At 35.9% G+C, this 26,365-nt stretch overlaps 1 protein-coding gene across 1 annotated transcript in view; it reads right to left on the bottom strand.

Moving 5' to 3' along the window:
- LOC145667754 (sodium-coupled monocarboxylate transporter 1-like) overlaps positions 1-24,105 on the bottom strand; it is an 84,227-nt gene extending 60,122 nt beyond the window's left edge. The window contains exon 1 of the mRNA XM_081735197.1: positions 23,899-24,105. Within this exon, the coding sequence (XP_081591323.1) occupies positions 23,899-24,105 (207 nt within the window). The remainder of the gene's footprint in view (positions 1-23,898) is intronic.
- Positions 24,106-26,365: the final 2,260 nt, after the last annotated feature.

Genomic DNA, 26,365 nt, shown 5'->3' with positions numbered 1-26,365 from the left:
ACATTTTCGCTACAATTCAAAATGGATTTCAAAAGAAACACGAGTCGGTACAAAATTACGCATACAATGTATTAGTATTGATAGATAAAAAACACCGACATTAACGGAAACCCAGATTATTTCTATTTTAACTAACGGATTGAGGCTATACTTTTTAGAAAGATGTAACGATCCTGTTACTATGTTTTGTAAAAAGAATAATAATAATAATATTTTGTACTATTCATTCTTCATACTTGACTAAGTTTGTAATAATTTCATCTAGTCTATTGATCATGACTTTTTTTAAAAAAGGAAAGAAGATTATATTTTCTCGGTTTGTAAAGAGAGAGAGAGAGAAGCAACTTCCTTGGGTTGTTGAAAGCTCAACGTCGCCTGAGCTCCTTGTGGCTTTCGTTCCAGCGATAGCAGCGTCTTTGTCTTTCCTTCGGGAACGTAAATTGTGTCCTGAATCCTCGTATGTGGCAGGTGTGCCTCGTAGCAGCTTCGTATTTCTGCAGAATGTGATCTAGTTTCTGTTCGTGTTGGATTTGTTATTTGGTGTTTCGATAATTTTTGGTGTTATATTAATTACAGTGTATTACAAAACAAGAGTAACAGTGTGGGAAGCGAGAAGTTTCATTTAAAACAGTAATGAAAGAGTTGTGTGTGAAAATAATTGGAAATTGGCCTTTGAACGTATGGAAAATAGTACATGGGAAGCATGAACCTAGAAATAGTTAAATTAGGGATTGACCGAGTATATCTAAACAGAGTGAAATTTCAAGTATTTGTTTGGTTTCTTGCTACAAGATTTTTCTGCATTCTGGAAAACGTATAATTGATGAATGGTTTAATGTTCCTATGTTTGGAGGTATTTTTTTAGTGCCCAGTAGCTTTCCCAAGGGAATTAGTTGACCTAACTTTAGGTCTAATTATTGTGCTTCTTTTTGTATACAAAGATAATAGCATTTTACCCGAGTTGTGGATGGTGGAATGACAAGGTGGGAGGTTGATTCATCAGTTGAAGAAAATATCCTACCGGGTGAATTTGACCTAAGATTGGTCAGTAACCTTCTTTATTTGAATGCTGGATTAATTCCGAGATACTAGTTATTGCTGAAGCATAAAATTTGAATTAGTGAAGTGGTTTATTATTAAGATTGGTATCCCAATTTTTGCTATTTTGACTAAGTAATGGTCACCTTGAGAAAGTCAGAATAGTTGTAGTAAGCACAAATTATTCTTGTTTCGATATAACAGAGTCGACATGCAGTTCAGTGTTGAGAGGAGACGAAGGTAATTGAGAGTAAGAAGATTATGAAAGATGATTACCATTTAAATATATTTAGTTTTGTTGTATTCTAAATATGTTTACATGTTTGTTGGTTGTGAATTCGACTCCAACTGGCTTGTGATTAGGATTTTTGCTATTCCAGGAATGTTTAATGATTCCGAAAATGATCGATAATTCAGCATAATTATTTTGATGAAAGGGTTAAAACCCGAGGTGTGTATTAATTATTGATGGTGTATTTCTACTTCAGCTGTTATTTGTTCTGAGAAAAATAGGTTTTGAATCCGGTAGTTGTTTGCTATTTTTGGAATTAAATTTAACAGATAGTTGTTGTGGGCGGGTATTGTGGTGGGGCACGACTGTTGAAATTTTACTCGCAGAAATAGAATGGTTTTGACTGTTAATCCTTACAGGATTATATGTGATTAATGTACGGAATTCTAGAAATTCGATATTCCCCCCAAATTTTTGGAAATTGTCTTTCCTACCGATCGTGATGGATCTCATCTCTCTAGCTCTAGATTCTTTAGGTTTGAAGAAATTGCGAATTTTGAAAATTAATAACAACTATTATTTTTGAATTTAAAGTTAATATTACTGGATATGTCATGTAGAGTTAAAATAATTTTTACTTATTACGTTTGTTTAACATTCACGTCATCATTAGGTTTCAGCATCATAAAAACAAAGAAGAAAGAATATTATTATTACTATTGAATTTTTGATTTACACATTTTGTTGTACTTTTATTGTAATAAAGGCTATTCTTTGAAATTGTTATTATTTGTTGAAGTTTTGTGCGTATTTTTCGTATTGGTGAAATAATATTTTTTTTGTTTTTATGCTGAATTATCAATGAATCAATCTCGAAGTTTGTTGTGAGGTTTCGCTTGTCTCGGTAGATCCTTCTGCGGTCGGATAAGTGTGGTATTTAAATGTCAAGGTTGCCTTGGGTCTCAGTATCCATGAGATGTTGACCTATTAGCATAGGTTCTGCTTCCGATAGCGATAGGAACGCTACATGAGTTGGTGTGCATCAATTTGATTCATTGCATGAGTTTATTCAAGGTTTGAATAATCTCGAAACATCAAGGCTAAATTCATCAGTAAAAAAGGAACTGCTTAAATTGGGAAAATCGCGTAAATATATGTCGTCAGATTGTGAAATATCATCAGAATCAAGTGAGACCGAATTATCCGAGTCATATGAAGATGAAGATAATATAGTTTTGCGGCAAAATATGCAATCGCGTAATAATATGAAATGTAGCTCGCACGATTCGAAATTGACCAAGCAGGACGATAATATATCTGAAACTAGCGGGTCGGAACGGAGTGACACAAGACAAAATGTCGCAGGCAATTGAGAATGCCCAGAAGCAACTGGAACAATTAACGTTGAAAATGGAAAATTTGGAGGATACAGAAAAGCAATGTGAGGAAACTAATGTGCAGATAAAAGAGGGAAATAATTCTGCTTAACAAAATTTTAACCAGAGCAACAGAGGTTTCCATAGAGGAACTGTTCGTGGAAATTTCAGAGAAAATTCGAAAAATCATATACAGAATAATTGTCAATCACAAAATAGTTTTGGAACAGGTTCATATAGAGTCAGATGTATTAAAGATAAAAATAATTTTAGAAGTGGAGGTCGAAGTAATTACTACCCACAACGGTCGTTTGTACCCCAGATGAATCGAAATTTCCAATTACCAGTAGTTAATGTCCCTAATTGTATGTCACAGGGAAATTTGTGCTTTCGGCAAATGTTCCAGTGCAACAAAGTTTTGCTCAATATGTAGTTCCTACTTATCAAAATATGCAAGTCTCAAACGCAAATTCATCTCAAACGCAAGGTTTAAACTAAGTTAATCCGGTCATGACGACGGTGCATGTTCGGACAATAACAGTGTACAGCCTAATAATCAAAACCGTGAACAGAAAGATAAGCTAGTCAACGAACGGTGTAAAAATACTAGAAAAACGAAACAGAAATTAATTAATTAAAGTCCCTTTAAATATAGAAAACAAACTAGCTAAGATTCCAATAGACGTAATTAATAAAAGACAGTCAATACCATTCCTGATTCTGCTTCTACTATCAGCATCATAGAAAAGCCATTGTTGCCTAGAAATGTAAAACTTATTGATACACAGACAAAATTATTGGGTGTATCTCAGAACCCTGTAGTTATAAAATATATGGCAATTGTTAGATTTTGCGTTAGTGGAGGGACTTTTCACCACAAATTTCGTGTCTTTGAGCATTTCAAACCAAAAAAGAAACAATTTCTAAATATTTCATCAAGCTAACTTGTGTCTAGGAAAGAATCTTTTAACGTTAACTAGGTTCAGATTACCATCTAAGGATGCAGAGGTTGATAAAAGCAAGGAGCATAATGTATCGAATTTTATATTCTTTTTGATTGAGGAAGCTCTTGCACCTAATTTGTTGTAAAAAATGGATCTATGTTACCAGCGAGATCTAAGGTTGTCGTTCCATTAATATTAAAACAAACTAGATCAAATAAAGAAATTGTACTTGAACCAAATCAAGAATCACCGGAAGAGATAGGAATTTTAATTCCGAGAGGTCTTGTGTCAGATAAGTCTCCAGTTATTAAAATAATAAATCAATTAGTGAATAAGGTAGTATTAATTACTAATCTTCTACTGGACAAAGCAGAAGACGAATGTATTCAACCCACAGATGTTATTGCAGAATTAGAAGACGACAATTACATAAATCATGAATTTTTAGAAGGTCAAAGGTTATTTGATGCTCCAAAATTGAATAGGAGAAAAAGCTAGTTCGGAATATAAACAAAAAGTAATAGGTTTATGTTGGGAATTTGCATATATTTTTACCTGGAATCCAAATAGTTTAAGCCCTGCGAGAGGATATCAATACAGGGTGCAACTAAAGTCAGAGTTACCTACATCTCGTAAACAATATCAAATACCAAAAGCCTTGCAAGTGGAAGTGCGTGAATACATGAATACCTTGATTCAGCAAGGTGTGGTAGAAAGTCAAACTTTCGTTTTAATTATCCCGTGTTATTTTTGAGAAAAAATCGGGAAAACTGAAAAATAGTTGATATGCGATCGTTGAATTCAAAAGTGGTCCATCATTCTCTGGCATTACCACCTATTCATGATATAACTTCTTCCATGTCTGGATATGTTTGGTATGTAAATTTGAACGTCTCATCGGCATATTTTAATATAGAATTAACACGACATTTTCGTCCATATTTTGCCCTTTTTTACCATCACTTGGAACTTTTCACTATTGCGTCACTCCCCAAGGATTTCTAAATGGTGGAGGTGTGTATAATAGATTCATGTCTATGGTGTTGGGTAACCTCCATCCAGAAAACATAGCCTGTTATGTGGATGACCTATATGTATATTCGAACTCACAGGAGAGAATTATTGAAATTTTAAGAGCTTGATTTGAACGTCTTAGAAAACCAGGACTTAGAATTTCAGTAGAAGAATCCCTATTTTATTTCAAGAAATTTTAACGCTCGGACACAAAGTGTGGCGTTATGGCTACCAGATTTCAGATCGTTTGTTAAAAGCAATCGAAACTTATCCTGTCCCGAGATCTACGAAGAACGTTAGATCGTTTTCCGGTTTGTGCAATTTTGTAAGGATGTTTTTACCTAATTACGCCGAAGTAGTACAAAATTCACAAAAGTTATTAAGGAAAGGCGCCAAATTTAGTTGGGATTCTACTCACCAACAAGCGTTTGAGACATTAAAGAAGAAACGTTTGGAAGCACCAATGCTTGCTGCTTACCGGCCAAACCTCTGTGTTTATGTGCAGATGCATCCAAAACTGGGGTTTCTGCAATGTGTACGCAGTGTACAGACGAAAAGGTACAAGATTGGACTCCCATTAGTTATTATTCGAGACTTTTGACACCAGCAGAGCAACATCTATCTATCTACTATGAAAATGAGCAAAATCAAAGCATACCTAATTTTTCTTCCGATAAGATTTCTCTGCTCATTTATAATTTAAATTACATAGTTATTTATTCCACTACACTTCAAATATTTCCCCTTAAGTCGAATTTGTGTCTCGACAATCAAACCAGCAAACATGTACTCTAAGGATTCCAAGAATTTTGGGATTACAAATCACCAACTATCGATTGTCAAGAATATATTCAAGATGGCTATGTAACTATACATATTTGCTAATAAATAAACATTCTCTACAATCAAGGCGATATTAAAGACTTAATTCCACCAACATGCTTTCCATGGACATTTAAATTTCGCTAAGTGTCAACGGAAGGGAACACATCTGGATTCCTGCCATATCAACTGGAAATACGATTAACCAGGAAATACTTGTCTGAACCTCCCTCTAGTGTATAATTTCCCCCACGTTTATATGTGAAAGTGAACAGTGATAAGTGATTATTTGTGAAATAATATTATTGTATTAACAGTGAAAATGTTATATATATTAATATTGTGGTGATTTAGAGCATATTTGATTATTTTAGTGAAAAAGGGTTAAAGTGAATTCAAAAATAGTTATGCTGATGGATATAATTATGATTATGTGTTACTTGTATATATTTAACATTGTTCAGTGTAGCGATGTTGTGAATATTACTGCAAATTCACTTAATAAGTGCCAAATAAGTGTTAGAAAAACGAGCGATTTTTTAATTTTTTATAATGATATAATACATACTTACCAATCCGATAACCCAGAAGATAAGGCCAGACTTCTAGCTACATCATCTCCAGAAGCAGGCGCTTGGCTTCATGCTATCCCGTCACCTTCTTTAGGATTACATCTTCCCAACGACAGTTTTCGAATTGCTAGTGCACTGCGTTTGGGAGCAGATGTTTGCGAGCAACACAGATGTCCTGCCTGTAGAAGTGTCGTAGACAAGAAGGGCCTTCATGGACTCTCCTGTGCCAATAGTGCGGGCAGATATTCACGCCACTCCAGCGTCAACGACATTATCATGAGGGCACTAATTTCAGCAGGCGTTCCTTCTATATGTGAACCGTTGGGATGCAGTCGTGCAGACTGCAAGAGGCCAGATGGTATGACCCTAATACCGTGGAAGAAAGGAAAAGCACTTCTATGGGATTTTACTTGATCCGACACCTTCGCCCCTTCAAATTTACATTCTTCCTCAGCACAAGCTGGCAACGTGGCTGCTCGCCGAGAAACAGAAAAACGCAGGAAGTATAGCAATTTACTCGACAAATATAATTTTGTCGCTATAGCTATTGAATCGGGTGGTTCATGGGGTCTCGAAGGCCTTAACTTTATAAAAGAAGTTGGTCACCGCATTTCTTTATCGTCAGGAGATGCTAGAGCAACCTCTTTTCTACTGCAACGCATCAGCATGGCAGTACAAAGAGGGAACGTTGCATCAGTTTTGAGAACGCTACCCTCTGGTAAGGAACTGGAGGAGATCTTTTGTCTGTAATCTCGGCGAAGTTTGAGGATGCTGTTGCGAGGCTTATGTTATCAAAATTATATTTGAATTTTAAGTACCTTTCCAATATGTATGTTTGTTTCTTTGTTAAAGTCTATTGTTCTTTTTAGCACCGAGGCTACATGTGACGAAAACCTATAGTAAAATATAGAATCCGAACCACTAAAATACAAATATAATGTTGGAAATGTGCAAAGCTTATTTATTATTGTTATATTTGGTCTAACTTCTATAACGTTCGCTATTTGTTCTTTATACATGCATATTCCAATCTAAATATTATATTTTATAAATTTTAGATCCAATAAATAACTTTTATTATCATAAAAAAAATACTTACCAATATTACAGCGTACAAATCTTGAAACACATATAATTCACTCCATCACAAAACACAAACAATCTAAAACTGACCTATGTTTCTGTTTTGCTGTGTAGAGATTTTCTTTACCTAGCATTTTGCAAGGACGTATGCATTATCTTGTTACAGTAATACTGACCTTGTAGTATGCAAACGCAATTATAACGACTTCATTTTCGTTTTGATATGATTATCTTGGAGTAAACAGTGTTTTATCACTAATTGATTGCAACTTAATACAAACTGAATATATTTTAACGAAATGTTATATATATATATATATATATATATATATATATATATATATATATATATATATATATATATATATATATATATATTTTCAATTTATTTTATATTTTGGTGTTGCTCTGATTTCTTATATTTATATCAACATCGGAAATGCCGAATATCCAAGCGGGGACGAATGTAATATGACATTCCTTTAATAGGAAATATCACTTATGTTATTCTGCAATGTGTTAAGTCAATTACAAACACTTCTTACTTCGAGTCATGAGGAAATTGTTGAAAATGTAATTGCAAGCGGAAGAAATGACGCTACCAAAAACTAGGAAGAAAAGGTAGGTGGACAAAAAGAGTAGTGAACTCGAGAGAGTTTTGAAGTGACCATCACATAGGAAGGTTTGACCTCTTAAATCTTCTCTAATCAAAATCTTGGTGAGTATATGCTGTTTACAAATTGATAACGAACTTCTATTATTCGACTTCATTATCAATTTCATTCACATCAAAATATAACTTCTTATTCAATAAGACAGTTATTATTGATTTTGTCATAATGGCACAGCAACAGTTTTGGGTAATTATGTGATCTGTTATCTCTAGTTTTGTTTATACAATCAAACTTATCGATTTTAACAAATTATTGCTCTAGCTAAAATTAAATGGTTAAATTCGTTATGAGATTGCATTCTAAATTGCCACATGCTAACATGGTTATTATTACAGAACTATGTGTGGACATAAATTGTGTATGTCGACGTCTGGATTTCGTTGCAATAAGTTTGTATATGTTATAGCTTTTAACTTCGTTGGAGTTCAAAGATTTAGCACAATCTTTTTAGCAAACATTTAGGAGTATGATTGATTAATTCGATACTTTTTGATAAATATATTTAACCTAAAGTGATGTGCGAGTCTTTAAATCCACGGAGTAAAACTGAAGCAACATACGGAAAACTCAATTTTATAGTGATGAATATGACGGATTGTGAGCAATCTCTCATTTTAGGTGCTTTCGATGTACAACATTCCTATGCAAAGAGATATTGGAACTTTGGTTTTGATATTATTTGAGGTTGTATTATTAGAAGAAATATCCTCTATATATTGCACGTGGCAAAGTTCTTAAATTACGAGACCATGCACGCGAAAATATTGTATCATCTATAACATCCATGATTATTATGGTTTCTTGAAGTATCAACGAAATAGTGTCCATCTGAGAAACTCTCTTTTATGGTCATCTTAATTCCAGTTTGGAATTCCAATCCAGCTTTGAAACAAGTGTTGTTTTATAATAAGGATATAAGAGACAAAATATGTAAGAGGAGGATGTACCATATATTGTAATTTATTCTTCAAACTCAATTTACCAATATTCAATACTTAAAAATACTTTCAGTCCGGAATATCAAAATGGTTTAATTTTGGTTAAATGGACTACAAGGCGATTCAAGTTAGATTCATATAGGCAGTTTGTATGGTTTCAATTCACATAAGCTCGCCATTGAGAAAATATTTTAACTTCACATAAATATCAATACGCTAAACATGCAATTAAATATTATGCAATCATAACAGCAGTTTTTAAATGAAACAACAAATGGCTGGTTCCAGTGAATAACCGGCTAAGTCGAGTTTTCTTGAAAATTCAGATTTTACAGGTATAAGCTTCTTTTGGTGAGTTCTATATCGCGTAGAAGCGGCTTCGCGCTTTTGGAGTGGAAGTCGCGGGTTCGATTCCCGGCGGAAGCTCATGTGGTTCGGATTCCATGTTAATCAGTAGGTAGACGTCTCATAAACATCGTTGCTGAACGGGACGTTAAACTCAAAATCAACTCAATTCAAGTGAATTCATAAAACTGAGGAAGTTACAGCATGTGCATATCCAGTTATGTCATAATTAACCAGGTAACTGCTGTAAAATTTACCTTTAAACTGCTCTTCTGTTAAATTTACATTTCCCGAATAAACCGGTTATTCACTGGAACCAGCCAAATAATATTGATCATTCAAAGCCAACATCATGTCTATTTCTTTTCTAAATAACTATAACTTGCAATATAGAATATAGTGAGCTAAGGTGACACTTTTGAATGTAAAATATGAAACAACTTTTAGCAGCTGAAGCGAAAACAGAAAGAATATAATAATAACAAACAATTGGTATCTTGGTTTCCCATTATTCTACTTTAAATTTATATTTTTCTGCAGACTTATTTATAAATGCGACTTTGTTCTCTCCAAATTGTCTATGAGATAGTAGTATACATAGCATATGCTAGCGGTATATCACACCCGGTAATATTTCCTCAGGTTTGCTCTTGCATAATAAATAATAAAACATGATCATAGCATAGTGTTCAAGAAGATCAAAACTGTTCTTACCACACATGTGTAAAATATGCAAACGCCATTGACAACAACACTAACAATATAGATATTGACACCTGCAACTAAACACAAAATAAGATTAACAAAAAAATTAAAATTTGACAAAATAAATAATTTGTACGGGAGGCTGTCTTTATGTGAAGTTAGCGATTTGTCTGAAGTTAATAAAAAGAGTTAATTAGTTGTTTACTGTTTGATCAAACACCATTAAGTTAAGCATACTTGTTAGATTTGAGCTTCAGTAGTAGATGGATAGTGAATTATTGTAATGTTTTGAAACAATGTGGTACATACAGGAAATAGCGACTTTATGCATATATGTAACTTTATGCTTTAAGCACTTGATGAGAAAGAAATATGACAGACCAGAGGTATAGCATAGACATTATTTTTCTGCTCTCTTCCACATTTGCAGGTAGTAGTTGTGACGTCTTTAACACTCGCATTATTTACATTTTCGTTAAAAAAGATAATTATATTCTAGTCGCACTTAAATCTCTATTACCTAAAGAATTCCTATTACAACAATATCTCTGTTGCCAACATAGACCAGTATTATAGTTAACATATCAATTTTAATTTATTTGGAACAAAAATCTTATCTTAAATTAGAGTATATTATTTCTACTTAATGTTTTACTTGTTATTAGAATTAAAATATATCTTACACAAACTTTAGTTGAGCAGTTTAACTGTGTTAAAATAAACAAAGAATAAATTGCTTTTTCTGAACACCAAGAATTACTGACAATTGTAATTAAACTGGTAGATTTTATACGACAGGTTGGACGTATATAAATAATAATGATTTCAATGATGCTTTGCGTGTGTGGTGCCAGCAGAGCACTAAGATCAGTGACCGGAGTACTATCTTGCGAAGTGACAGTTTAAGCAGCATTTAGGTATTAGGTCATGGACGACTAAGCTGGAAACGCTTGTGCAAACGTCATGATATCTTGTTCACCTCAAAGAAAGTAATATAAAAACGTTACGCAAGGTCAACCTATTTTAAGGAGATTTCTCGTACGGCGAAATTCATCTACATACTCCCAAATATAAACAGTAACAGAGATGAATCTGTAAAATCAATGAATAGTAGAGAACAGTGGAACAGATCGATAACAACACTGAACAATTTGAGAATACAATAATAAAAGAGAAAACGTTCTCACATAGCCGTGATGGACCATATAATGTCTTGCGGAGGACTAGCTCTACACTGGAGATGGTGACCGGGTGTGAAGTTGCCACTATCGAAAATTTAACGATGTCGCTGAACTTTGGATTAGCGATGGAAATCCCTTGTGTCAGCATTCACTTACCAAGACCCTTACATGCGTCCACTAAACAATATGCATGTGAACACGGTCGCTGGCACACTTGGTGGCAGATGGTATTCTTTCCGCGTTCTGCTATAACGTACAATCCAGTTACGGCTGCTTATAGTTATAGACGCTATTGTGATAAACACAATCTACTACCGTGAACTATCAAATATTTTTACAGCAGAATTGCAAGTGTGTTGTGTTGCAAAAATCACGCGTATTTAGAACTTAATCACAGCAATTTGAAGGAAGTCGTAGAGGCCAAATTTATACTATTTTTGATGAGGACTTCAGACCCCATATTTCATTAGGACCATATCAAGTAACATATTTCCAAAATACTTAACTCGTTTTGAAAGAACCACGAGTACGTTGCTTTCTTATCTTACTCGGTCGCCTGACGTCACCTATTAAACATGTGTAGAGTGTGTTTTATCCGTAACTTGTTCTTTACGCTACCCAGTGGTGTCAATGACTTATACACTAGCATAAAAACATCATTTCAGGTATTACCTCACAAACATATCCAATGTCTGTTTGTTTCTCTGCAACAATATATAGAAAGTCTGACTGAGCCACGTGCATAATAACATTAAAAACAATGTACAGTTCTGAAATTGAAATTATTACTAAATATTAATGTTAAGAAAGTGTGGACTAAACTTTAATTCACTTTCTTTTTTTCTACAGAAATTTTTAGTTTAATTTCAAACGCAGGTATAAGTGCTCTTTATTTTGCAAATCCTAACCCGGATCCATTTAGTTGTAGTCAAACATTCTAAAATTCGAATTTTAGCTATTAGGTCTTTGAATTTTAATCAGAATTTTGTGCTATTTGTGTATGTTTTGTACCATGTAGAAAAATGTAACATTCAAATATACAAAAATCGGGCAATTCTAAATTTCGGCCAGTTTGATCAGCTGTAGTGCAAAATCTTTAAATACCAATTTGAATTAGCTGAGAATTTTCTATTATTTTAGGGAAACCATGAAAAAAATCATAAGAAATCAAATAAACGAAGATGGATAAATTAAGGTAGTTACTTCTATCAGGTGTGATGGAAAGTCTTGAAATTCAAATTTTAACTAGCTGAGGTTTTATGGCATCGGTTGCTATGGAATTCTGTGTTCCTGCCTCCACGCATGAACAGATATTTGATCACCTAACGGTACATTAACTAGCTATTAGATGCAATTGTAGTTCCTTTACTGAGTAGTTCGGTCTTGGACTACGTACCACCAGATTAACGCATCGCCTCATGTTGCACACACGTCCTGCATGAACAAAATGTTGCTTTGCTTCTTTAATCGGTACGTTCTCTCAATCTCTCGCCAATTAAATGGCTTTGATCGGTAGTGGAAAAGGTCTCTCACATGTGCCAAGTTCGCCAAATAGAGTTAATACTAGTAACATCGCTACCAAAATACCTGGCTTTTCATAAGAGTATATTCAGGGTCTCATTCTCTCGATGTCTCATAGTGTTCGTTGCCAATTGTGTCTTGCTGTCGCCACGTTGTCACACGTGCTCAGATCGGTAAGTTTAAAAAGTTACTACTTGTACCATCAAGTCTCTGCCTGCCAACTATGGCCCTCTGTCTTGTCTCTTTAATGTTTCATGTTTAATCAGAAGCAGTGCAGTAATAATAATAATAACAATCATATCGAAGATGAGGGAAGTTTTAGTAATGAGAACTGGGACCTCTAAATTAATATAAATTCTTTAATTGTTAGCAACTACATGTTGCAGCTTGATAGGAGATACAAGCTTTACACTGACAGGTGATTTACACTATTGTTAGGAACTTAATCAATTCGAGCCCTGATTTTTCACGGCACGGCATTGGACAGTTACTCATATTGATTATTTTTTAGTTAACTAATTTAATGAACTTTTCTCAGTACCTTGTTTCCTATTTTGACGCGTTTTACTCACTTTTAGTTTTCCCACTAACCCTTTAAGAAAAGGGACAAAAACACAGAAACATTGAGGACAGTAAAAATCACAAACACTATTCGCGCGTTCTTCCCTTGCCTGAAGTAAAACAATAAAATATGGTGAACATGAAACTTTTGGACTTCCATTTTCTATGTGGTATCAAATCCAGAGTTGGAGTGGGTCAGTGAGTCAAATGGATCTAGTTTTCTGAGTGTGAGTGGATCGTGGGTGAACAGCATGTGAACCCCTGCGACCCACCACTCACTATGACTCACTATCACCCACCGACCCACTCTGCTCACTGCATTGTAGACAGCATTTTCTGAACAGCATATTTGTTTCACCCTCGACGCTAACCATAGAAACTAAAAACACGTTTCTGATTGCTTGCAGCTTCCGATTGTCCAAACCTTCTGGTGTGTTTATTGTATATTATAGTAAGAGCATTGTCACTTTGTTGGAATTGAAGAAGAAGAAAATTCAAGAAGGAGTTGAGGTTAAATTTATATCGTGGCAGTCAAAGTTTAATAAAACGAGCCTTGCGGGGCTTTTAACCTGCTCCTCCTCCTACTACTACCACTTATACTGTGGATTCGTATAGCAAAACTGCACACGAAACGTAATCATTTTTTGGGTATTATTTTCATCTTATTTTAATGGAAAAAAAGTTTTGAAAATTGTAAAAATAATATATAAAAGTAAAAATAAACTTTCCTTCGGCCGGGTTTGAACCCACACCAAAAGCAACTACAATTACTAGCAGATTGCGCTAGTTCTTTCGGCCACGAAGACCGCCAGTAACAAATACTTAATTTTTTGCTATATTTCTGATACGTGGCGAGAAACTGATAAATCCAAGTTACCAGAACCGCGTATTTAGCTCCTATGAGTATAGTCGAGCGTGATTTAAAAATATGCTTGTGAATACTAGCTAATTTGTCTACGTTTTACTTTCAAGGCCTCCATTTCTGTTTTTCATTTGTTTCTGTTTATTTACGTGAGATGAGTATCTCTAAGTGGAGAAAGAACTTGAGACATTTTTGGATATTGATATTTGTAATTGTAATAATAGCAATAGGACGTACAGTACTACTTGGCTTTCGAGACACACAGGCTGTGAATTTTAGAGTAGCTAACTACTGGAAACAATACATTTTTGAATCACTGTAATATATAAATTATTATATAAAAAATGAATGTAGCTGTGTGTCTGAATATTTGCGAAAAAGATTGAATATCTCACAAGCCGTTAAACTTACAGAGCTAAAATTCAGTATATTAACTCTTTATTGAAAATGAACAGAACGTCTCCTAGCGTTTTTAACATTCTCCTTTATGGGGATTTTACTTTCTACATATGGTAAATAGATAGTGGGTAAGTTTGTAAAAATTAACGAAAACGATCTGCCGAGTTCGATTCCCGGCGGGAACTCAAACGGTTTGGATTCACGTTACTCTGTACTTCATGCCGTAAGCGTCGGTGGACCAGCGATGGGAAACTAGCGACATCTCGCCAAAAATCCGCGGTGGCCGCTCTTCCGTTTTGAAAATTATACCACCAGCGGCCCACCAGTGGCAGAGACGCAACAAAACGCCAATGAACCACTAAAATACTCCCCCAAATATGTTAAATCCCTATATGTGTCTTTTGGTACATTAAGGTGAGTCGAAAAACACTTACTACCAAAAATTTACCCCGGAGAGAGCTCGAACCACCAACCTTATGATTACTGGGTTGGTTTTTTTTCGACTTCGCAACGCAAGCGACGAAGGAAATATTGCTTGTAAAGGAATAAATCGTTGAGATCGGTTTAATTTCGTCAATTAGAGTGCTCCTTTAACAGTGAATATGAGGCTATAACTGTTTGGGATAAGATAAAATGCGTTCACAATGTAATTTTATAACGAAATGACGTGTGTCTATTTACTTTATATCATAGTTCTCCCATACTCAGTTTCTAATGATCGACGACAGTTGCCATCTAAATTCATACCATTATCGCGTTTATCTTTAAATTTTTCACTTCATCTTGCTGAGGCAGAAGTTATTCTTGACTCCCGGAGCTCACTTTAGGAGCAATTCGTCAGCAAAAAATAATATATGATAATAACCGCATGCACATGACTGGCGATAGTTAGTGCTGGTCCCTCCGCAATTCACCGCGACGAATCGAAGGAGCGCTGACCAAAACGAAGTCATCAGTGCTTCGCAGTGGTAACTTCAACACCCCGACGCGAGATATCTGTTTCGACTTGACGGAACAATGCCGCCAGTGGGACATTAGAGGCAATTATTCGACCCGTCGCTATATTGACGATCGACGTTTACCCGCAAGTAGCCACTAGATGTTGGCAACGTTTATGGTAGGACCACTTCTCATAAAGCCTCGCTGCTGAAAGGGACGTAAACTCAATACCAACTCAACCCAACACAAATTACAGTGCTTCGCATCATATATCCATATATACTTACTATGCGCTTTATAATAATTGCTGAAGCTTGTTTATTATATTGAACGCTTAGAGCACAGGGCAATCAACCCATAAACTTGTGAGATAAATAGACATACATTTGTCATGTTACCATCTGTATGTTGGTCTACTTACCTTGATTTGGGAGTTTCAAATTTGATCCGTTTTTTCACTGAAAACTATAAATAATTCAACAAGGAAATAATTAGACCATCATAATTTAATTGAAATTCATTGTAATTTTGCCCATGACAAGCACTTTACCATTTTATATCCTAAAGGTCAGATTTATCGTTATTGTAACAGAGCGGTGCTTGAGCGATTGTCCATAGAAATTCAAACTCCGATTATATAGAATTTGACAACCTGGTTTTATTACAAGTATACACTTTTTAGTCGGTACAGAAGAGGACATGCATCATGTGTCAGAGTTGATGACGGCGTGTTTTGGTAGGTCATTGGTTCATGGTGAATGGTGGGTCATGGTGTGGGTAGTGGGTCAGAGTGGTAAACGGTGGGCGGTGGGTCAAGTTTTCATTGACCCACGCCATCTCTGATCAAATCTGTAAAACCAAACCAAACAAAGAGCAATATTACTACAAAAAACGCTAAACATCTTAGCTAGTCATGACAAACTATTGCATGATCCGAACCATTCTAGGATATCTAGAAACCATCATTTGTCATATTTTACCGAAATACGTCATGATTTTTCCGACAACCTGATATTTTAAATATTGTTAATACGCAAAGTTCATTGATCTCATAACTTATTCACGTACTCTCTTATGATCGTCAAAACCTTTAGGGTACTTCCCGTAGATATAGAAAGGTGAAATGTAGTATCCGGGCTTGGTGTAGCGTGCAAGTAAACAAATGAAAAACAACAAGATATTATTTCCCTCCTCAAAATCTCTAAAGTGGGGTTTGTTGATTATTCAACAAAAGGACTTAAAATCCAATCAGAAAATTCATAAAATATAAACTATGTAGCCAAGTCTCGACTTTGCAATAATAATAACAATAATAATAAAGAATAACAGAATTACACAATCAATTACGTAAACGATACCTTCCAATTAAGAAAAATGATTGCCACGACGCAGGGCCGTAACTTGAAACCACCACTGCCCCCCAGGGAAGCTCCACGCCGTTCAAGGGGGGACCATTTTAAGGCAAAATTGTCTTACTCCATATACGATACGAACATCAAATTATAAGTAAAGCATCAAAATGGTTCACTACACAACATAAACAGAACTGCACACAAAAGGTAAATAAAACAAAAATGAGTCCTGGGCCCATTGCAGTAAAACATGTCTACTATTAGGGGCCCTAGAAATAATATATATTCGCATATTATTATCAGGTTTGTCAATATTGTCCCCTTAATTAATTTGTCGTGTATGGATCGGGTACAGAGGCATAACCAACTACCCTGCAGACCTCCGAGGACCCATAAAGAGTAAGGGAAGGGTGGAAAGAGGCAACCCAAGAATTAGGAAAACGACTTTTTCTGGGGAGGGCGCAAACACGTGTATTAATGCTTCTCCCCTTCCCAGAGAAATGTAAGTTACGGCTTGCACGGCGGGATTCGAACCCATGTCTCTGGCATATGAGTTTCATAATTTTCCAATCTACCACAAATTACTCATACAAAGATAAAACAATAAACTAGTAGTCATGGAAGATAAAAATAGAACTTTCTTTTCTACACGTGTTGATGCAATTGAAAGAATGCGATAATAATGTCTGTCGTAGGTACGTAGCCAAGTGGTGGATCCGGGGGTCCGTACCCCCCGTTTGAGACCAGAAATGAAAAAAACATTAAGTAAAGATGAAAAAAGAAATGAGAAAAAGAAGAACCAGTGTTAAAAATAGAAAGCTACAGCAAGCTCTTGGTTACTCTTTCTTATGAGGAGCTTTGTGTGGAGGAAACTGGGTGGGGACTCAAGTTAAAAATTGATATTATTGTAACAGAACATTCTGAATTGCATCTAGCTCCATGCTAATCGTATGGGCTACAAAGACGATCAGATAGTCTCAGGTAGAACTTAATACCAAGAATCCCCAATAATATGAGCCTGGCAACATGTGTTCCAGTGACACTTGTTAAAGGAATTTTCAATTTCGCGCTAACACAAATACATTTCGCGAAAGGACTTTTCACTGCCGAAAGTGATCCTGTTGCTATCCTTAACGGCATTAAACCAAGACAAGAAAAATAAGAAAATACAAGAACAACCGAGTTCGAAAGACCTCGGAAGACTATATCTTTTTCCTTTTTAATATCCTTTTACTCGAGATTTTTTCATACTTTGTTACCAAAATACTTACTAACATATCCTAATTTTATTGTCCTAACAAATCCATATGAGTACGTTGCCAGTAAAATAGCTTAGATTGATCGAGTCTTTTGTGGGTAACCACAATATTTCATGTCATGCCTCCTCATCACAAAATCCTGGCTACACGGTTCAAAATAATTTACCAGTAAAATAGTTTAGAATGACCCAGCAACTGGTGTGATAAGCTCAATATTTCATCACGGATCCCCGCTATTACAAAATCCTGGCTACGTTCCAGTCTGCATTTTCACGGATTCCAAGAATTTCAGATATCCTCTGATCTTATTGACCGATACAGATAGGAAATCAAAAGTCATGACCTATATATAGCGGAAATTAAGGCCACCTGCTGTCAGCCTTCGTGGCCGAGCGTAGTAGGGCAGCGCTCTGGTAATGAAAATAGTTTTCGGCGTGGGTTTGAACTCTGCCCAAGGATTTTTTAAATTTTCATAACACTTTTTTCATTAAAAGAAGCTTGCAGTTTTACTAGTACAAGTAATAATAATAATAATAATAATAATAATAATAATAATAATAATAATAATAATAATAATAATAATAATAGGAATAGGAATAGTAGTAGTAGGAGCGGGTTAGAAGCCCTGCAGGGGTTGGTTAGATTCTGTTCTCTTGCTCAAATTTTTCTGTACATTTTATATGACCAACTTGAAAGAGCTGGCAAGGGTAGCGCGCGAATACTGAAACTCTTGGGATCGACGTAAGTGCTGCCGGCTTTTCATCTTTGGAAATTAGAAATTACTATGAGGAAGAATAGTAGTAATGTAAATCGGGAGCAGTTAAAAACGATGAGGTAGTGCCAACTTGAAGAACGTTTCGTGATATTTTGCTCATTGACGAAGGTCTATACAACTTGTTTCTGAATTAAAGAAGGAAATCTCGAATAATTCATTGTGACACTCATAAGGAACGTCTTCTTGTTATAGTATTTGTAGTTTTTCATGCATCTACTTTAACTAGCTAAAAGTTTAGATAAAAGGTGAAGTGACGCGGTAGGTGAGTGGTTAGAGTATTGAACTTCTGTTCGCTGGACCCGGGTTTGAATCCCGGCCAGGTTGAAACTTTTTCAAATGCTTCAATTTCGATTTTAATACACACTCAGTGTGACAATAGATATCGTCTCTTCTCCAGAAAGAAAATGATATTGGAATGAAGAGAATTGAAGAAGGTCTCTCAAAGGAGGCAATCATTTATATACTTATTACCAGCAGTTGTTCTAGATTTGATATTTTCAGCTACTTACAAGCTTTTCCTGATAAATGCATGGTCAGTAAATATATTTCTGTAAACATACAGTACATAAGGAAATAATACATTACATACACAACAATATTGAGACTAATATATGATGTTCTTTGGAAAACACGATCCGAACTCTTTCGTTAGTCACCCACTTTACAGTTTTATCTGAATAAACACCTGGATCAGGTCTACCAACTGCTGTCAGTGCCGCAAAAGTTACGTATAAGTTGGGTTGCATCTGTCTATAGGTTCTCACAACTGCAAATTTCCTGGACCCCAAGTAATGGAATTTGAACATTTAGGATGGGGAGATACTTTTGTGGCTGTGTTTGTACATTTTGGTGTTTCAGCTTTTCTATATATAAAGTGTAACTTAATTAATGTAACAAACGTCAGGAGGCGATTTCTGACCTCGATATAAACTGAAAAGGTCGTAAGCCTTTTAGGATTTCCAGTTTTGGAGATAAATTTTAGGCTTTCACTCAAACAGATACTGCTTTCTTACTATTTATCGTAGGATCATGGTTAATATCTCGTTTTCTTTCGGATTGAGCATACTTTCCAACGGTATCACTTGCCTGTCTGTACTATACATAAAAATGGGAACATCGGGAAAATCGGGAGATTTTTCGAAAAAAATCGAATATTTCGCCTTTCTGACCCCGGCCTGTATTCACGTACGGATCTGATTTTTTAAAAATATACTATTATGTAGGTAGTACGTGTGCAAAATGTCAATCTTGTATGCTGAAAAGTAAGATCTGGAGAAATTTTTGAATGTCTGAAGCTGACCCACTTTTTTCACACACACACACACACACACACACACACATATATATATATATATATATATATATATATATATATATATATATATATATATATATATATATACCATTTCCCCTAGAGTCGGGTTTCAAACACCATTTTCTTCAGTATAACGAGCCCTTTCCAAGGGTACCATTCGTATGTCAGTTTCACACACCTGAACTGGAAAATTCGGGAGAATCCGTGAATTGTCTTTTTGAAATTCTCGCCAAACAATTTGCCCCTCTGGCCCGTGTCTGGGTTCACGTAGGGATCTGACTCTTTTTTATATGTAAAAAATACATTGTTATGTATATAATGCATGTGCAAGACTTCAATCTTGTATATTGGAAACAAAGAGCGGGAAAAAATAGCTGAATATCTGAATTTAGGCCCTGTACATATATAAGAATTTACTGCGTCATTACTATTTGGCCTAGTGTCATGGTTTAAACACATTGCCTTCAGTATAACGACCTATCTTTAACGGTATCGCTCAATTGTCCGTATCATACATCTGAACCAGAAAAATTGAAAATTCTTCTGAAAAAATAAAACACCCATCAAAATTGACCGGCCAAAGTTTCACGTTCGGATTTCAAAAACATTTGAGAAATACCCAAAGGTACACACAATCCATATGGAAGTTTCGATTTGATATCTTGAAAACTAAGTGCGTGAAAAATTTTCGAAATTTGACTTAAGGAAGTAAAAGGCACGCCCGTCCGCTCTCACTTGGCCCCGCCAAGTTGACCATCCGGTTCCAAATCACATCTGGGGTATTCTTTGGTCTATTCTTCACTTAACCAATAAAACATTCCGACTTAAATACCTATTATAGTACCTAAGTAAGGGCTCAAGATGATAATACGCCATAGTATAAAAATGTACCATAAATCCTAAAAGGGTTAATGAACATAATGCTTGTTGGGTAATTACCAAAGTTTTCGAGTCCCGTAAACATGTTAACAGTGAGTTCGAAGCGGTAGTTATCGAAAATGAATAAACTTAGAAGTGGCAGTCTAGAGACTATTTTTTTAATACGTAGTTACTCGATTCACATACATAGGTGGCGCTTGTATTCCAGACGCTACAATACAAGAGTGTAATCATTGTGCTGCGATTGTTGAATAGGAAATTGGCAGTGCTCGACTAAAACATGGTGCATTATTCAAAAGACAAACTGACTTATACGTTATTCGTGTACAGTCGTGCAGCTGGCAATGAGACTGGGGCAATAGAAATCTATCAGAAACGTTTTCCTAACAAACGCCAACTTTCATACATAATGATTGTAGCAATTTATCGATGCATGTTTGAAACAGGGACCGTACTACTTGCACATGTGCATTCTAGGCTACCCCGTCATGTACAAACACCTTTTATGGACAAACGTGTGTAAGAAGGTATGGACAATAGGGTGCATCGAATTTCCACTTTTTTTAAATCATCTTACCCTTAGTGATATTTTTTTGCGAAATGGGCTCCATATAACATGTAAACAATTGCAAGTCGATCGGTCAATATCTTTAGGTGCCACCAACGGCCGAAATTTTTAAAATTTTGTTAAAAAATAAATGTTATTTTAAAACATTTAAAATATGTACTTTTATGAAATATGGTTATCCTATGTGATTTTGTTTTTGTAAAAAGTCTATATTTTACGTGAAAAAATTTCAGCTTGATGGGTCAAGTCATTCAGGTGCCACCAGTGGTTTAAAATATGGACAAATGTGTCTCTACTTTTTTCATTTCTTAAAATTAAGTTGCATTGTTTGTGATTCATCTGGATCGTTAATTAGGTACGAAAGATTTTGTTTTACATCTGCAACACTTTGCTTATTTCCAAGCACTAATGATAGAAATAACCAAGAACTCAGCACGAGGAGGTGGCTGCAGTTCGAGTTTCGCCCACTCTATACTAATGCTGCATATGGTAGTGCAAGTTCATATCGTTACTCGTTTACCTGAAATTATTTTTTGTATTAAATTCTCGTATGTTTTTTCTTGATTGTAGTGTTGCTATGACAAATCTATGTCGTATTTCTTGCCCACATACTGCTGATGCCGCTTCTGTCACCAACTTCGCCATTCTTTCTACAGCGCGAGTGTGAAAGGGTAAGAATGTAATAGATTCAGCAGCCATTGGAGCCGTCTTTACATTTTCTCTTAGCTTCTGCAGGCTCAAGTGTTTTACAGTGGTGCCTCCATCAGCGAGCATGTTGAGCAATTAATCATATCAACATAGTTTGCTACTTTTAAGTTGAATTCCGGGACGACGAATTCTCGTACCAGTACGCGATCACCAGATTAGGTCGTTTTTCTTGCTTTTAGGACTGTCCTCCAGCCAAGTTCTCGTACTTTAGCATCTTGGTCAGTCAACATTGACAGAAGTAGGTTCTCAGGATGGCCGTACCACGCATTTCTACGGATCACTGGATGAATTTTCCTCTATTTTACTTCCATGTGGCAAGAAGTCGTGATAAGGTGCCACAAATGACGAGCTCCTTCTGCACACGATGGATTACGGATCACAGCAAACCAGATTGGCGTGTAGACTATCATGATGTACTGGACGATAGTTTTAAGTTCATTAGTGCGTTCTTTTGTTCCTACGTACAAATATAAGACTCTATTTGCTCTAGTTAGCTATCTGCCTTGATGAACATTACCAGGCTTCATGTGAGTAACCCAACGCGGCATTCTCCTGAAGAAACCGCTTGGCAGATATTCAGCAAATATTTTTCATCCGTGCTTAATGCATCCTCAGTGAAGTTGAGGTCTCAGTCTACTGGAACGGGCTGAAATTCTGGAGTGGCAACTCTTCGCAGTGCTGATCCTATTGTTTTCTAAATGTTTTTGGTCCAGTAGACTTGCCGTCTATAAATTCATTCAAGTGTCGAAATGGGAGCTCATTCGTGTGTATCATATAGACGATTCTCTGAAGGGGTTCGTTCAGGAAGACTTCAATATATGCCATCGCATCATTCTTCCGACCAGTGTTGGTAGCATAAACTTCATAATCCAAAAACAGATCGGACAGGGGGATATTTTGATGAACAAAGAACTTTGTGATGGCAGCCCGTATGGTCTCTCCTCTTCCAGATGAAGGAGAGCCGTGGCCAAGATAGTTCGATCCTGGCTCCTGTAGCGGTACGTAGTGATCTTCTTTTTTCATTATTGTTTGGTTGATGCCGTCTGTAGTCTCAAGGGTGAGAGTCTGATTCTTTCTTCCGTCGAAGTATAACGCTTTTACTTTGGTCGATTCAAGCGATGTACTCGCCTCAACAACGATGACGTTTCCTAAGGATTTCTTCTCTCTCCGAATGTTTCTTTTGTCGATTACCTTCTGCTTATGAACTGGGTAACCAGTCCGATATCTACCAAAAGCGACGAAGTGATAATTGCGGTCTTGCGGTCTGATATATTACATCTATATACTGCATTGGAGAATGTCGGCAATCTAACTATCATTTGTTTAGAAGGGCTAGTCTTCTTTCTTTTAAGTGCAGGAACAAACTCGACAGTGTAAACTGACTCTTCTCACGATTCATTTTGTAAAGGGACACTATCGTTTTGTCTTCTGGAACTACTAATTTCATTGGGCATGGTTGATTTTTCTGACCTCAATGTTTTCGCAATAAATGTTTGACACGTTCAGTGTCTCCTTTCTATAAAGTCCTGCCATACCCATCTGTCGGGTGGTTCTCTGGTCAATTAAAAATTAAACCTTCAATTTAGGCACTTTCCTCTCTGTCGCAGAAGTGTAAGCAACCGGATCGATGCATTTGCAAGAAGCGATATCAAACAAAGTTTTGCTGGCGAACTCCTGGAATTCTGAAACTTTGGAAGCAAAAAAAACCGGGTTTGTTCTTGAAATTTGCAGCTGACTGACCTTTTTTTTTTTTTTGATAATGTCAAGTCAACGCTATATCCCGTTGCTCGGTCAAAATAGCTGCGCCATTGATGCATTTTCCCAAATTTGAGTTACTTTCCTTGCCACTGAATGAGCTAGCACTTTAGTAGATGGGTCCTTCTGAGATGCTGCTTCCCATTTTGTGTTCTCTCTTTCCCACAAGCATTGCTTAAGAACACCAGCGATTGTTGGAAGCTGACTAAAAGTGAATTCCGCAGGGGATCCAATTACATTATGGACAAAGTTCCTTACATTCAAACCTGACTTCTTCTTAGCTGACATCTTTACGGACACTTGATACTTTATTTACCGAAACCAATTTTGAACAGTTAGACACTTTTGTCAACGCAAGACCTCAACAAACTTGTCGCGCCATTGGAATGAAGAACTGACACATTCAATGACTGCCGACAAGCACAAGTAGGACGTAATCCTTCAAAAACGCACACAAATACACACGTATTTTCACTTAAACACAATCAGCAACGTAAACAGTTTCCACATCAAACACAACTTTTTCTGTCTAGAAAGCAGCGCAAAATCACTTCTAATCTCATCTCCAGACACACTAACAAGGATCCACTTCTTATTTTCTCTCGATGCTACTCCACTTTTAATTTTACGACAAACCAGCTTTTGGGCGACTTCATTCTATGTAGTGCAGGTGTATTATCGAAAGGAGTCTTTCTACAAAAATAATTACTTATTATTTTTTTCGAGCTACGAACGTAAGCTGGACAACTACCGGTATGTGCCTTATTTGATAACATTCAATCTACTGTAAAGTCTGTTTTTTTTTTTTCCTTGATTGCCCCATTTCTTACCTAATTAGCTGTTTATAAGAGACGAAAACTCGATTTGTTTTTTTACAAAACACTAAATAAAATATATTTTTGGGGGGTTTTGTCCAAATTTTAAGTAGCCGGTAGCACCTCAAGAACTTGACCGATCAAGCTGAAATATGTGAAATATGTACATTTCTGCCGAAAATAACTACTATGGGTAAAATGTTTTCGGAAAAGTAAATATGTATAATTTGTTTTAAAAAGTTTTTCTTAACATTTTTTTGAAACTTTAGTGGCACCTAAACAAATTAACTAATCGACCTGCGATTTCCTATATGACGTATAGAGACCATTTCGCAAAAAAATTTCGCTAAGGGTAAGCTGATTTTTAAAAAAAAGCGGAAATTCGATGCACCGTAGTGGACAATGAATCAGGTACGGGTACGAGGGAACTTATCTGTGAAATGTATGTTAGTCACAAAAGCGGATTTTCAACCACGTGAAACATTTGCCAATGTTTTATTCAACAGACCACTACCCTCTTGCTGTTTGAGGCATCGGTACTGTTCACTGATGAAGTCACATTTGGAACGGATAGCATCGTCAACATCTCTAACACACACGCGCAGGTAGATTTACGTTTCCACGATACAGTTGTCACTCAACATCAACATTTGTTTGGAATCAATGTATGCTGTACATTGATTCCGTGTCCATGATCCACTAATTGGCTCATATATGCTATCCCAAAGACTAAATGGAGCGAAGTATTTGACCTTTCTGCAGGATACACTGCCCCAAATACTGCAAAACATTCCCCTAGCGATTCGTAGTAAGATATTGTATATACATGGTAAACCTTCCGCGCACTTTAGTGTGAATATCCGCCGGTAGTTGGTCAAGAACTTTCCAAGACTTCGATCCATTGCATTATACTGCTTGGTCTATGAATCTGAATCCAATGGAATTTTATCTGTGGGGACAAATTAAAAGTGTGGTGTATGCACTAGTCAATGATACCAGTGACTTGGAACAGCGTATCCATAACGTCTGTACAACTGTTCCATGACCAATGTATTTTTGAACAGGTTCGGCAACCCATTGTCCGGGATTGTCATGCATGCATATATGTCAATAGCAGGCACTATAAACATCTACTGTGATGTGTCTGACGAACGTCCATTTGTGTGTGTTTCTCTCTCTCTGCACATGAAATCTACCGTTTCGAATTAACTGTTCTTAGGTTTTCGGCACTCGCTAACACTGGCACAATGCCAATATGGAGTAGGGCTATGTTCATATGACCTTTCTTGCTTATCTCGGTATCTGGAATCTTTGTTGCATTAATTAAATTAAAAATGGGAGAGAAGATAAAGAGAGGGATTACAATTATTATAATATTATGTCTATATCTCGGAATATCATAAAGCAAGGGACAAGAAATTTTGTATTTAGACTTTATTTAAAATTAAAATAAAATAATATGTAAAATAATAAAATAGTTTAGATATTTAATCTAGAGAAATGGAGTAGAAAGAACGAGAACATTTCACGAATATTTCCTTACGAGGTGTTAAAACTTAGTGTTCAGACGAAGTCTCTATAAGAAATGCAAATACATATACAAGAAACTGTTGTAGTTTTAAACATTAACTATCATTTTTTTATTATTTCTTTAATATTCACAGACAATATTTTTTCTTACCTTGGTTGAATATTAAAGCTGATGCATACGTATTAACTGAAATCCATAATAG

Source organism: Thermobia domestica, chromosome 13, assembly GCF_964235325.1.
Source record: "Thermobia domestica chromosome 13, izTheDome1.hap1.1, whole genome shotgun sequence".
Lineage (NCBI taxonomy): Eukaryota > Metazoa > Arthropoda > Insecta > Zygentoma > Lepismatidae > Thermobia > Thermobia domestica.
This window is presented reverse-complemented; position numbering and strand designations above follow the sequence as displayed.